This window comes from Cololabis saira, chromosome 23 (assembly GCF_033807715.1).
Source record: "Cololabis saira isolate AMF1-May2022 chromosome 23, fColSai1.1, whole genome shotgun sequence".
Lineage (NCBI taxonomy): Eukaryota > Metazoa > Chordata > Actinopteri > Beloniformes > Belonidae > Cololabis > Cololabis saira.
Window position 1 is genome coordinate 9767992 of NC_084609.1, and position 14837 is coordinate 9782828.

The window sequence follows — 14837 nt, forward strand, 5'->3', positions numbered from 1 at the left end:
TGATTATACTTGTATGGGAAGGTTCCAGGCGACGTTGACGTGGTACTTGTATTCGTCCAGCCAGACCTCTGCCACCCTCAGGCCATTACGCTTCATCATGGCATGCATGTCTGGGAGGTAAGGCTTATGTATTCGCTCAATGTGGGCAACTTTGGAACAAGGAATCACTTCTATGCTGCCTCCACACAGCCACACCTGCAGAAATGGTACACGGAAAAATTCAATTAAAAACGCATATTATGCAAAAAAGTTTTTTTGTCGTTTCATTTTCCTGTTCAAACGCTCCTTTTTGGATTGTGACCAAAGGTTCATATTAAACCAGTGGTGGCGTGTTAAGCCTTGTTGTTTCATCTATAATTTTGACAAAGACAGAGATCAGGGGCCAGATTCACCAATTTGTTCTTAAGAACGATCTTAAAGGGATTGTGACATGAAAAACACATTTTTCTTGATTTTTTGTGTTTTGTTGGGTGTCTTGACATCAATTACACCCAAAAAACAACGAACTTTTAACATTCAGTGTATTGTGTGCTTTCTGGGATTTTCCGCATAACTGTGCAAAAACGGCGCACCTGGTTTGGTGGCGGATCGTTACGTAACGATCCGCTAAATCACCGCCCCCTCCACCCAGATCCCTGCCTCCTCTCCTCTCCAGCGCACCATAAAGGCTGATTTATGGTTCCGCGTTACATCGACGCAGAGCCTACGGCGTATGGTTACGCGGCGACGCGCACCGTACGCTGAACCCTACGGCGTAGGTTCTGCGTCGATTTAACGCGGAACCATAAATGAGGCTTAACACGGAGCTGTTTAGAGCGTCTTTTGTTCTAATCACCGGAGGAAAACTGCTAAGAAGACCCGCGGCCACTGACTGGACTTAAGATAAGGGGACAGTGCTGCTTGCATGCCTTTATTTTTATGATTGTTTGCTGTGGTTCGCCCTCCTGCTTTTCCGTGCATGCTTCGCCTGTCTCTCCCTCTCCGACGCCGCTGTGAGCGTATGGCTGGAGGAGGAGGTGGTTTGGAGGAGGAGCGGAGCAATGATTGACAGGAAAGGGGGGAAAGGAAGCATTTTTCACGGCGCAAAAAAACACTGTAATAAAAAGCCAGGAAAAGAGTACTAGAGTCAAGTTTTTCTTGTTACACTCTTTTAGACACATTTGAGGGATGTTGGCCAAGACTTTTAATAGTGTTAAAAGCATGTTAAAAATGATGTCACAATACCTTTAAGATCTAAAATTAAGAAGTTCATAAGAAAGTTCTTAAGTGAAATTCCTGAATATTTTCTTAAGAACCGTCTTAAGAACTGTCGTTTCTTACGGATTTCTTATTTTCCCTGCTTAAGAACTTCTTAAAATATGTCGTTGCATTGCACGCGCCAACAAACAACATTTATACAGGTAGTTTGGGTCTTAATTGTCAGTCACTCACTAAACATGGAGAAGGAGAAAAAGAGATGCAGGAACTTTTCAAGGTTATGGTGGATGAGATTAATGTGCGAAAAAAAAATACTATTGGGGAAAATGAATAATAATTAACTACCACGCTAACTAACATGCTAACAGGCTCTTTGTGTAATTAATTACAAAGTATATCCTCAAACTACGACCTACTAGTCTAAAATTGTCTAAAATGTGTTGAAAAAGGTGATATTGAAGGTTTACCTTTTCACAGAAGAAATTTTAAGACATGTCAAGGTTGTCTTAAAGTTAAGAAAAAGTCAAGAACAAATTTGAGAACTTACCATTTTTTCTTAAGAAGAAAGTTGAGAAAATACTTAAGAACTTTTTTGGAGAATATGACTTCTTCTCAAGACTGAACTTAAGAATGTTTTGTGAATCCAGCCCCTGATCTTTTTTCAAGTCACAATGTTCAGTTTGCACACTTGGAATTTAATCAATACAAAAAGTTTAGAGATACACTGATTGATCAGAGACAAATGTTTTAGTCTTCCTGTTGATAAGAAGTGAAACACACAATGTAGAAAAAAAGAGATTTCAGATTTACAATCAACAGCAGCTGATCTGCGCGAGGGACGAAAGGGATAAAAATACATCCCAACGTGTTTTGGCACGTCTTAGTCCACAGTCAGACCAACTTCCTATAAATGGAGTTAGTCTAAAATCAGACATTCATCCAAGGCAACGCTAAAGAACAAGACAGAAACTTCAGGGATGGAAAGAACTGACGAAGAAACAGCTAAAGCTTGAAGACATCAGTGGAACTGGCAAACATCTCTGATCACAAGCCTACCCAAAAAATCATCAATAGGTAGAGGAGGAACCTGCTGCTCTCAATAACAATGGAACAAAAAGCTGGATCATTCAGGAAGAATAATCAGCCCAGTGAGTGGATGTGCAGTTCAAAAGGGCCAACGCTTATTAACCCTTGTGCTGTCTGGGTGAAGGAAGGAAGGAAGGAAGGAAGGAAGGAAGGAAGGAAGGAAGGAAGGAAGGAAGGAAGGAAGGAGAAAAGGAGAGGAGAAAAGGAGAGGAAGGAAGGAGAAAAGGAAGGAAGGAAGGAAGGAAGGAAGGAAGGAAGGAAGGAAGGAAGGAAGGAAGGAAGAAAAGAAAGGGAGTAAGGAAGGAAGAAAAGGAAGGGAGGAAAGAAGGAAGGAAGGGAGAAAAGGAAAGAAGAGAGGGAAGGAAGTAGGAAAGGGAGTATGGAAGGGAGGAAAGAAGGAAGTAAGGAAGAAAGGAGAAAAGACGGAAGGAAGTAGGAAAAGGAGTAAGGAAGGGAGAAAAGATGGAAGGGAGGGAGGAAAGAAGGAAGGAAGGGAGAAAAGGAAAGAAATAAGGGAGGGAAGAAGGAAGGAAGTAGGAAAGGGAGTAAGGAAGGGAGAAAAGATGGAAGGGAGGAAAGAAGGAAGGAAGGGAGAAAAGGAAAGAAGAGAGGGAAGGAAGTAGGAAAGGGAGTATGGAAGGGAGGAAAGAAGGAAGTAAGGAAGAAAGGAGAAAGGAAGGAAGGAAGGAAGTAGGAAAGGAAGAGAGAAAAGATGGAAGGGAGGAAAGAAGGAAGTAAGGAAGAAAGGAGAAAAGACGGAAGGAAGTAGGAAAAGGACTAAGGAAGGGAGAAAAGAAGGAAGGAAGGAAGGAAGGAAGGAAGGAAGGAAGGAAGGAAGGAAGGAAGGAAGGAAGGAAGGAAGGAAGGAAGGAAGGAAGGAAGGAAGGAAGGAAGGAAGGAAGGAAGGAAGGAAGGAAGGGAGAAAAGGAAAGAAATAAGGGAGGGAAGAAGGAAAGAAGTAGGAAAAGGAGTAAGGAAGGAAGAAAAGATGGAAGGGAGGAAGGAATGGATAAAAAGAAAGAAAGGGAGGGAAGAAGAAAGGAATGGATAAAATAAGGAAAGAAGGAAGGAAAAGCAAAGAAGGTAATAAAGGAAAAGAATGATGGAAGGGAGGTAGGAAGAAAAAGGAGTAAAGGAGGAAAAGAGGAAAGGAAGAAGGAAGGAGAGAGCAGGAGGGAAGAAGGATAGAAGAATTGGGTCATTTTGACCCAAAGACAGCACAAGGGTTAACATGAACACTTATGGTGTGGTAGAGGGAGCATCATGATCTGGGCAGGACTTGACGCTCTTGCTCATCAAGAGGAAAATAATTCCCAAAGTTTAGGACAGGATAATGTCCTAGTAGAAGTTTGTTGATGCAACACGACAAAGACCCTTAGCATCAAAGGAACTTCACAGTTTGCCGTTGAACTGCCGAAGTCTGACCTCAACCCCACAAAAATGTACTGACTTTCTAAAAAGCTCAGCAGATATTCTAGAAATGTGTCTGAGCTGAGAAAGAATAGTAAAAGCATTAAAGTTTGAACAGGGATCAGGTGATCTAAAACTGCCAAAATGCTTCAACTCATTACTGCCAATAAAAGTTCAGCTAACTTACTTTTTAATCATTCACTGTTTCCTAAGCCTTTTCAGTAAAAACCAGCAGATGTATTTGTAGAATAATGAAAAGGTGTGTTATGTTGTGGAATTTATCAAAAACCAGTTCAGAAGTCCGCTCGTGGTATAGAGAGGTTTTAATCAGTTCAGCCGGCGGTCGACATAACCATCGCAGATCGAGTCTGTATTTGGTGTGTCGACCCCAATTGCTTTGTCCAAAGGGTTTTTATACAAAAGTTACAGGAATAAACCAGCCCAGTGAGAGGTGGGACTTTTAGCTTTGGGACCACCCCTGAGTAATCAGGAAGTCCGTATATGTTCTTTGTCTCTGTGGGGGCTGGAAGTCTCGGCAGGGATGCAGAACGCCGGACCTTGCGTGACAATGTCCCGGCAGGGGTCCCCAGGAACTGGGACCCGCATGTCTATGAGCATAAGGGGGGGCTTGAGCAATCTGCAAGGCGTCGTTGTGTCCCTGCAGGGGGGCCAAATGGTCAAAATGCTTCATCAGTTATCAACTTGAACATATTATGTTCATCTATTATTGTGACTTAAAGAAAAAGGTCAGGTCACATGTCAATGTAAATTAATGCATACACCCAGTTACTTTAAAAGGATTCACAAACATAAATGTATGTAAATCTTACCCGGATGCCGAGCTCCACATTTTCGCCACCGTATATTTTCATCCCGCCATCGAGGCTTCCGATCTCCCCAAAGAACTTACGATCAGCAACAAGTATCCCCATGACGGAGGGAGACCTGGGGAAAAAGGTGGAAAGGAAATATCACACAGTGTAAACAGGGGTGTCAAACTAATTTTGCTTAGCGGGCCGGATTTGACCAATTTTTTTCCTCGCGGGCCGCACGCTGAAAATAACAACGGTGCGGAATTTTTTTTTTCTAATTCTTTTTTTTTTTTTACTATTGTTATATAATCCAATATCAGTTTAGTTAATTTTAAAGGAAATATGCACGTTGTTTACACTCTAATTATGTAAAATATATTTCTTCAGGATATTTTCTTGAAATTTCTCGGGTTTTTTTTTTCAAATTATGTAAGTAACAAAGATAAACAGAAACAAGTATGTTTTTTTTATATTTCGCTTTTTTATAGGAAATTTAATTAAAAGCTGAATCTTTCTTATTACATCTGAGAGTGTTTCTTTGTGATTTAGAGATTTTTCCAGTACAATAAAGTATATTTATTTTAAAAAATTGGCACGGATATTTACGCCAGTGTGCTGAAAAAACCAGCACTTCTTTTTTAACTGTTTTACTTTGTCACTATCCTCGTATTCAAAACTGAAATTCTCAGAATAAATATCTTCTATCATCTTTCTTAGCATTGATATTTTTCCTGCGAAAATATATAATAGTAGTCAGTTAATAAAAATAAACGACCGTCTACAAAGAAATAAAATCGGGAAATGCATTCTAGAAAACTAAAAAAAATGTCAAAAACTGCTCTATTTCTGGAATAACGATGGATTTGTAGAAGAAATATATTATATGATATGCTGCGATTCATGGCAATTATTTATGCCTTCCTTTTTAGTAAATTAAAATTTTGTTTTTTTGCGTTGGAAACTTCTCGCGGGCCGCATGAAAACCTCTCTCAGGCCGCATGCGGCCCACGGGCCGCACATTTGACACCCCTGGTGTAAACCATTGATCTAATGCAAGATGGTAATGTAGGTTTCAGACTATTTTTTTCCAGTTTTTGCTCAAATTACAACCAAAACCACAATGATTGTGATACATGTCAAAGCCCCTTACTCGAGCCAGTGTTCGGCTTCCCCTCAGTCTGTTAAGCTTTTTCCTTTCTTCCCTTGTTCCTACCAAACAAAGTTATTCTTCTCCTAAAGAGGACACTGTCCCTCTGCTGCACGACGTGCTTCATTTGTGAAGAAGTCTTTTCTTCCCTCACTGATCAACATCAGCATGAAACACTTTTGCACAACCTAATTTAGTCTGGTGTGGGTCAAAAGGAGGAGAAGAAGAAGAAAAAAGAGCGGCTGTATTGTACTCTGCTAATTCTTCACCAGAACAAACAGGCCTTTTTTAAGTCGAAGGGCCTTTAAGAGACGGAAGTTAAAACAGAGACTTTTTGTCAAAAAGCGAAAAGGAGTGCAGTAGTGTACCGTTTGTGTGTGTATCTGAACACTGAAGCTCTAAACATATTCTAGTATTACAACAAAATCTAATTATTTAACTAAAAATGAACATAAGTAGCATAAATAAACCATGTGTACTTTGACATGACCTAACTGAATTAAGACTGCAGTGATTGTAGCACCATGAGGCCATAACGAATCAGTGAGTTAACATTTTTCTCATGCTGCCTACATAAAGCCGTGTGGACGCTCGAGTCTGCAACTGACAGAAGTTTTATTCTAACTAGGAACCACTGTCATGTGAGAGGTTTGGGCAGCAAACTGTGTGAGGTTTGACAACACTGGGTCAATGTGTGCAGTTTCCACCAGTTAAAGATCAAATCAGAGGGCTGGAAGCTTTCTTATATTCTTATATATATATATATATATATATATATATATATATATATATATATATATATATATATACATATACATATATACACATATATACACATATATACACATATACATATATATACATATACATATATATATATATATATATATATATATACATATATATATATTGTCAAGTCAAACCAAAGTGAAATAAGTGCAAATAGAAAGAACTGCAAAAGAACTACAAAAAACCGGAAGAGGAACTCTTGCCCAGTAAATAGATAGTTTGTACTTATTGTATTGAGACATCTAAAGTATTTCACTATTATCTTGAAAGTTGTTATGCTATTAGGAAATTTAATTTACTCAATTTATAGCATGATTTGAGTATTTTCATACTTTAATATTCAATTTCATTCTTTAAATGTAGTTTCATTGTATTAATTAAAATTTGACCGTAAATGTAATTAAGGTTAAATAAAATAATTAATGTTTAAAAGAATAATTCATGTTAAAATTAATTAATGTTTAAAATAATAATTCATGTTAAAAATACATGCAGTAATGGTTAAGCGTCAGTTGAAGGTGAGACAAAATGCATTAAAATGTTAAAAAAGTACCTGAAACATGCTAAAAAAAAAACAGGCCGACAATAAATATTAAAAAGAAGTGAAATTCATACTTCCCTGACAACATGCTAAAATAATTGACAAAGGGGTAACTTTATTTGTAAATTTGCAATTTAATGTTAAAGTTTGGGTTTCACAGTATTTATTTATTTAGGTGTTTATTTTATGGTATTTTCTGCACTTATCTCGTATTTTGTATGCTTATTTCCTATTATAATAATTTGAATTATGTACAGAATTTAAGCATTTTCTTTTTGTGTGTTTTGATTGAAAGATTTTTCACCTAATGGCAAAAAATGGATTATACACCTTGGAAATAAAAGAAAGAAAAGGAAAAGCTGTCTGGTCATTTGAGTGAATTCCAGTTAAAAGACTGGGTAGATGACATCCCTTTCAAGTGGGGAAAATTGCATGGCAAAAAACCTAAGAAACTTGACATATATATAGCACTGAACACTCTGCACATGTGCAAAGAAACAACCTGTATCAGGTGCTAGAGTGAGCATGAGGTGCAGTGATTGAAGAGGCTCTTACTTGCCAGGCTGAGAGTTGTCCTTCAAGGCGTACCACTCGGGTTTGAAGCTCACGTACATGCACCACATAGCCCAGTCAAAGCCATGAGCAGAAGGGTCGTACGGAGTGATTTTCAAGTCATCAAAGCCGACCTTGTCAAAAACTGGTGTCAGGATCACGGTGCGGTCCTCCTTGATGCGAGCCAGCAGGGGCTCTGCCCTGCGCGTGCACGCACACACAGACAGTGGTGTTCAAACAGGTTTCTTAATTAAGATATAAAAAGACTTCAGAGGTGTCAAAAGTATTCACATTCATTACTCAGGTAGAAGTATAGATACTAGAGTTTAAAAATACTCCTGTAGAAGTTGAAGTATCAACTCAAGTTTTTTTACTCAAGTAAAAGTAAAAAGTACTGGTTTCAAAACTACTTAAAGTATAAAAGTAAAAGTAATGTAAGGGGGAAAAAAGCCATTAAGGACAAAAGCCATTGAAAATGAATGCATCTTAGTATAATGTAAATATATTAAAGAACCATATATGTGTACTATTGAGCATTAGCATGTGTTTCAGAGAGCAGGAGATATGATGACTAGTTGCCTATAAGTATTGTAATGGTGCAAAAAGTCAAACTTCAGAGGCATGTTATCATTTATCCTAACCTTTATTGGAATGTACATCCAAGTTTAGTTGCAGGAATCTGAGGGAACGGATGTAAGAACAAAACTGGACAAGAACATCTGAAACAACCACAACCAAATTCACTCTATCCGGATGGAGCAATTTAACTGGATAGTTTTTGTTTAAAGGCCGAAATGAAATAGAGTAACGAGGCTGTTTTTAAAATGTAAGGAGTAAAAAGTACAGATAATTGCGTGAAAATGTAAGGAGTAAAAGTAAAAAGTTGTCTGAAAAATAATTACTCCAGTGAAGTATAGATAGCCAAAATTAAGTAAGGTAACGAAGTATTTGTACTTCGTTACTTGACACCTCTGAAAGACTTGAACCAACCATTGCACGTGGACTTCTATGTGAGCATCCAGGATGGCCACAACGTCCCCGACAGCAATCCTCCACCCTGACAGTCTGGCCTGGGTGAGGCCCAGCTGCTCGGAGTGCCGCAGTTTTTTCACCAGACCAGAACGCTCTTGGTTGATGGAGTGGATGTATTCATCCAGTTTATCCCTTAGATCCTCTGGAGCAAGTAAACACATTAATGCATCAACCAAAACAATGAGAGTGAAAAGAAATGTATGTTTAAATGCAGAGTTCCTTGATCTTGCTTATATCCATCATATCATTAGCCATAAATGACACAGTGAAACAATTACTTCATGTATTATTTTCAAATGGTTGCATTTCATTATTTTTCAACCGCATTTGTAATTATCTGTCACTATTTCAAATGATTTCATTTCAAATGAAGAACACAAAAGCGCTTCCCCTTTTTAATAGACGACTCATCTGTACTGATAAGACATCACAAGGATAAAGTTACATCACAAATAACACTTTACACTCCCTGAAGGACTTCCCTAAAACCAAATCAAACAAAAGTGAGGATCCTCTTCCCACGATGGTTAAATCATCATCATCTTCAAGCACACTGATTTTTCTTAGGGATATCTGGCAATTTGTCAGTTAAATGATAACGTGAGCAGAAATAAAATGCATAATTTCTTAAAAGATATTTATTTAAAGCAGCCATGAGCTCCACAACTGAGATTCCTGCCTTGTTTCTTAGTTAAATGTCTCAAAAATGTAATTCCCATTTCTCTATATCAGTGAATTCAGAGAGGAGAGACCATGTCTGCTTTGACATATCCATGTTTAAAATCTACTACAATCTGCCAGCCGTGAGCAGCAGCTCCTTCCACGTACCGTTGGTGCTGTGATCGTCCACCAGGATGATTTCCTGCAGCAGCCGAGCAGGAGTCTTGTGGATGATGCTGCGGACGGCCCTCTGGATGATCGAAAGAGCTTCGTTCAGGAAGATCAAGACAACGCTGAGCGACGGCAAGTCATCTGGATAGTTTTTCTCTGCACATCTGTGAGCAACCAGATTGTAAATAAATTATCAACCCTTTTTTTTTTTTTTTTTTTAAAAAGCATCTAAATTACAATGTCTTAAAGATGGAAACAAAATGAACAAATAGTGAAATACCACAAACAAAAATCTACTTTAAGTTTAAGAGACACAAATACAATATTCAGCAAAACTGTAACATAAAGAATTTAAAGGTAGTGTAAGCAATGCTAGGTAACTTCTAACTAGAGGAATATCTCCTCGCAATCTACCAGTTAAAGGGAAAGTTCATTTTTTTACAACCTGGACCTTATTTCTGGCATTTTTTATGGTCGTATACTCACCCAGGCAAGTTTGGTGTCATTTGGAGTCCTTCGGAAGATATTAGGGGTTTTTTGCGAGCCGCTTCTCCATATAACGGTAGTGAACGGGGCACAGCGGGACACAGACGATGCAGCGTCTAAATAACACATGATTGCCGCGAAACTCTTCATTTCTTTTATGAATCACTAGATCTGCTTCCAGGACCTGTTGTAACATTGCGGGGCTGTGTGTGTAACAAATAAATCAGTTTGTAAACAAGACCTCTGAACTCATGACGTCATCTCTGTGCGCGCACTCTGTCCTCCGTTCAGTGAGCTCTTCAGCCGTATACTCTGGCTCAAAACGGTAAGGACGTCCATCGTATTCAAAGTCGTCGTCCACAACATCAGAATCTGACAAATATTCAGACATGTTTCAAATAACTAACAGTAAACTAACAGTAGCGAACTCCAGCTGTACACGGAGCTGTGTCTGCGATGCGCGCACAGAGATGACGTCATGAGTTCAGAGGTCTTGTTTACAAACTGATTTATTTGTTACACACACAGCCCCGGATGTAGACAACAGGTCCTGGAAGCAGATCTAGTGATTCATAAAATAAATGAACGAGTTTCGCGGCAATCATGTGTTATTTAGACGCTGCATCGTCTGTGTCCCGCTGTGCCCCGTTCACTACCGTTATATATGGGGAAGCGGCTCGCAAAAAACCCCCTAATATCTTCCGAAGGACTCCAAATGACACCAAACTTGCCTGGGTGAGTATACGACCATAAAAAATGCCAGAAATAAGGTCCAGGTTGTAGAAAACCGAACTTTCCCTTTAAGGGGTGCCGGGAGGAGGAAGCACTCTGTTTGTTGTATTATTGTACAAATATCAGTAGACATGATGTCCTTCAGAAATGGCTTGGTGATATCAAATAAAGCTGCATGGAAATCAGTAACAGCCAAAAGGTTCTCAATTTTTGCTTCAAAAAAAAATGTTTGAGCTTCAAAATCCTTAAGAACTTATTTTTTTATTTTTTAAATTGGCTGTTTTACGATTCCATTTAATAAAGTCATCTTCAGCCCCTGTCCCAGCATTATAATAAGTTTGAGCAAGTCTTTATCCAGTGTTTCAATCTAGTGTTCAGATGTATGCACCTAGAAAAATATTGTTTTAATTCAACAAATTGATTGTAGCAGTTTAATTATCAGTCGTCTTTACTTCAAATTTTAACTCATCTGTGATGAATACATTTTCATACCATAAGTCGATTTCAAATTTTCCAAAGCCTGAGCTAATCTCTCAGCCCTTTCAAAGAGGATATGTAGTTTATTATTGTGAATTGTTGACAGGTCCAGCAATTATTAACCTTATGAAAGCTGGATTTGCTGGATCAGCGCCTGAATCGTCTCCACCTGTTTGTATGGAAGGATTTTAATGGCCTCCAGGCAGGTTTCACCGTTAAGCAGCTGCCCTGGATGACACCTGTGTGTGAAACAGGATGTGCAGCTCACCTGGCGGGCCGCGTGTCAGGGATGTCTCGGTTGAGAGGCAGACGGTCGCTGAGGAAAGCGTTGTATCCGTAATTCTGAAACAAACTCTCGGCTTCTTTCTGCTCCTCTTCAGACAGATGATCGCCCCACTTGATGAACAGATAAGAGTTTGGGTACAGCTTCTTCACCACCTTCTTCACCACCTTCTTCTCCTTCTTCATCTCAGCCTTCTTTCCCCTCTTGTCATTCATTTCCATCAGATTTACTGTGGATGAACAGATTCGGTTTTATGTTTCGCAGTAGTCACTGACTGACACTGTACATGGTAAGGCAAGGCAAGTTTATTTATATAGCACAATTCAACACAAGGTAATTCAAAGGTGGAATTTTAAAGGGATTGTGACATGAAAAACACATTTTTCTTGATTTTTTGTGTTTTGTTGGGTGTCTTGACATCAATTACACCCAAAAAACAACGAACTTTTAACATTCAGTGTATTGTGTGCTTTCTGGGATTTTCCGCATAACTATGCAAAAACGGCGCACCTGGTTTGGTGGCGGATCGTTACGTAACGATCCGCTAAATCACCGCCCCCTCCACCCAGCTCCCTGCCTCCGCTCCTCTCCAGCGCACCATAAAGGCTGATTTATGGTTCCGCGTTACACCGACGCAGAGCCTACGGCGTAGGGTTACGCGGCGACGTGCACCATACGCTGAACCCTACGGCGTAGGCTCTGCGTCGATTTAACGCGGAACCATAAATGAGGCTTAACACGGAGCTGTAGAGCCTCTTTTGTTCTAATCACCGGAGGAAAACTGCTAAGAAGACCCGCGGCCACTGACTGGACTTAAGATAAGAGGACACTGCTGCTTGCATGCCTTTATTTTTATGATTGTTTGCTGTGGTTCGCCCTCCTGCTTTTCCGTGCATGCTTCGCCTGTCGCTGAGCGTATGGCTGGAGGAGGAGGAGGTTTGGAGGAGGAGCGGAGCAATGATTGACAGGAAAGGGGGGAAAGGAAGCATTTTTCACGGCGCAAAAAAACACTGTAATAAAAAGCCAGGAAAATAGTACTAGAGTGAAGTTTTTCTTGTTACACTCTTTTAGACACATTTGAGGGATGTTGGCCAAGACTTTTAATAGTGTTAAAAGCATGTTAAAAATGATGTCACAATACCTTTAAAATATATATAATATTGTAATATGATAATGTAAATATTGTGTTAGTTGCACTTTTTATTGACACATCCATCGGTCTAAGAAGATACGTTAAATATTTAAACAGGACACTGTAGAATCTCTCAGGACCAGTTCTCAGCCGGTGTTTCACAATGTTTACTTAAACTTACAGAATAAACTATTGTATAAGAAGCAAATGAGCCAACTTTAAATTGATACAGATGTCTTTGGTGATAAAATTCTTGTTTAATGACTAAATTATCAGCTTTAATGGAACCATATTTGCAAAAACAACCAATTTTTAAGTAAAAGCAGGAAATCTAATGATCAGAAGGTTGTTTTTTTTAACGGTCACTTAAGAGGAATTCAGGAGATGCCTCATAAAAATGTGATTTAAAAGAAAGATATACAGGACTGTCTCAGAAAATTTGAATATTGTGATAAAGTTCTTTATTTTCTGTAATGCAATTAAAAAAAACAAATTTCATACATTCTGGATTCATTACAAATCAACTGAAATATTGCAAGCCTTTTATTATTTTAATATGGCTGATTATGGTTTACAGTTTAAGATTAAGATTCCCAGAATATTCACATTTTTTTAGATAGGATATTTGAGTTTTTTTAAGCTGTAAGCCATGATCAGCAATATTAAAATAATAAAAGGCTTGCAATATTTCAGTTGATTTGTAATGAATCCAGAATGTATGACATTTTTGCATTACAGAAAATAAAGGACTTTATCACAATATTCTAATTTTCTGAGACAGTCCTGTATTTATTATCCAAGACTGTTGACAAATGCTAAAATATGACAATTCAAATCAGGTCAATGAAAGAAGAATTACATTTAGCTTGGTGGATAACTGCATCCTTGAGCTGCAGTGCATCAGATCGGTGTTCATTTTCCAAAACCAATTTGATTTTATTACTTTTTAATACAGAATCCATTTCCAGGCTAAGACTTAAACTCACGCAGCCTGTTGATGTTGTCCTCTATCTTGTCCATCCGCTTCAGCATCCCCTGACCCCTGATGGATTCATTGTGATGGGCCCTCTGGAGTCTCTGCGAGTGGATGTGGACTTCTCTCTTGATGGAGCCGAGGTACAGCCAGGCCGAAACCGCCACGACGAGCACCAGAGATCCTTTGAACCAGCTATGCCTCATTCTTGTTCTGCTCTGCAACGGTTTTACTAAACTGAAAACAAAAGGTGGAGGAAGATTTGCATTAATCCAGGTGATTGCAACCCCTTATCTGTCTCTCCACCCCTTCCCTGCAAGCAAGTACAGTATACAAACACAGACCTTTAGGCACCACAGCTCCCTCAACCTCACTCAAGGTTCCAGCCCCTCTTCAGTCATCAGACAACACCTGGGACACAAGGTGTGCAGCATCAACAGAAGGTGCCTTGAGGGAAAGAGAACCAGAAATCCCCAGCAGGTAACAGGAACAGGACTGACTGACAGGTCTTATAACCCTGCTAACAACACACCACTGAAGTTGAAGGTTTGATCAGGTTCTATCTGCTCATCCAGTCCATGCCAGGTTTTCTTTTTATCTTATCTGTGGCTTTCTTCTGCAGTGTCAAATAAAGAAGTTAATGAATTTAGTGCAGTTTTTGTAAGTTCAAACATTTAAACAAAAAGGGCCTTGCACCAGTTTATCCTCATACTTACAATTATCACGTTTGCACTTAAAGAAAAAGATCTGAAAGGTCACAGCTATCTGATATATTTATTCATTGTACCCTTGGGTAAACTTGGTTTACAGTGAATGCTTCCTCATACAATCCGTTCTTGTGATCCAGGTAAAGCATGTCGATCTTTGCTGTTAAAGTGATTTTAAGCACAGAGAAAGTATTTCCATGACTGTTTTACTTACCTTGAGTAACTTTTCAACCCCCTTTTCAGGCACAGAAGGAAAAAAAAGCTGCCACCTTTGATGTGCATCATCATTTTAAATTAAGTCACTACATAACAAAAACAAAAAATGTCTGTTGCATGGTCAACATGCAACATAGATCACTTCAATAACATTGAGCTGGACTGGCTTTCAAGTCATTACAGCACCGCACTGACATGGAAGAGTATTCAATGACAGCAGCAGATTTACAGTAATATTTGGGGGACTATTTAGGTAAAATTGGATGATTTATATATATAGCACTGAACTTGAGCAAATATTTAATATAAAGCCTTGTTTTTTTTAACTTTTGCCACATCCCGTGGAGACCTGTGACTGCAGATTTATGACTACAGGATTGATTCTTGTTATTCTTCATCATGAATTCTGTCAGAATACAAGAGTCTTAGATTTC

General features: G+C 38.9%; 1 protein-coding gene across 1 annotated transcript in view; it reads right to left on the reverse strand.

The window, feature by feature from the left end:
- The window catches only part of LOC133424108 (probable polypeptide N-acetylgalactosaminyltransferase 8), a 16208-nt gene extending 2513 nt beyond the window's left edge, over positions 1-13695 (reverse strand). The window contains exons 1-7 of the mRNA XM_061714536.1: positions 13494-13695; positions 11361-11604; positions 9395-9561; positions 8525-8708; positions 7538-7735; positions 4524-4638; positions 10-195 (exon numbers count right to left, since the gene is read on the reverse strand). Of these exons, the coding sequence (XP_061570520.1) occupies positions 10-195; positions 4524-4638; positions 7538-7735; positions 8525-8708; positions 9395-9561; positions 11361-11604; positions 13494-13686 (1287 nt within the window). The 5' untranslated portion in view covers positions 13687-13695. The remainder of the gene's footprint in view (positions 1-9; positions 196-4523; positions 4639-7537; positions 7736-8524; positions 8709-9394; positions 9562-11360; positions 11605-13493) is intronic.
- Positions 13696-14837: the final 1142 nt, after the last annotated feature.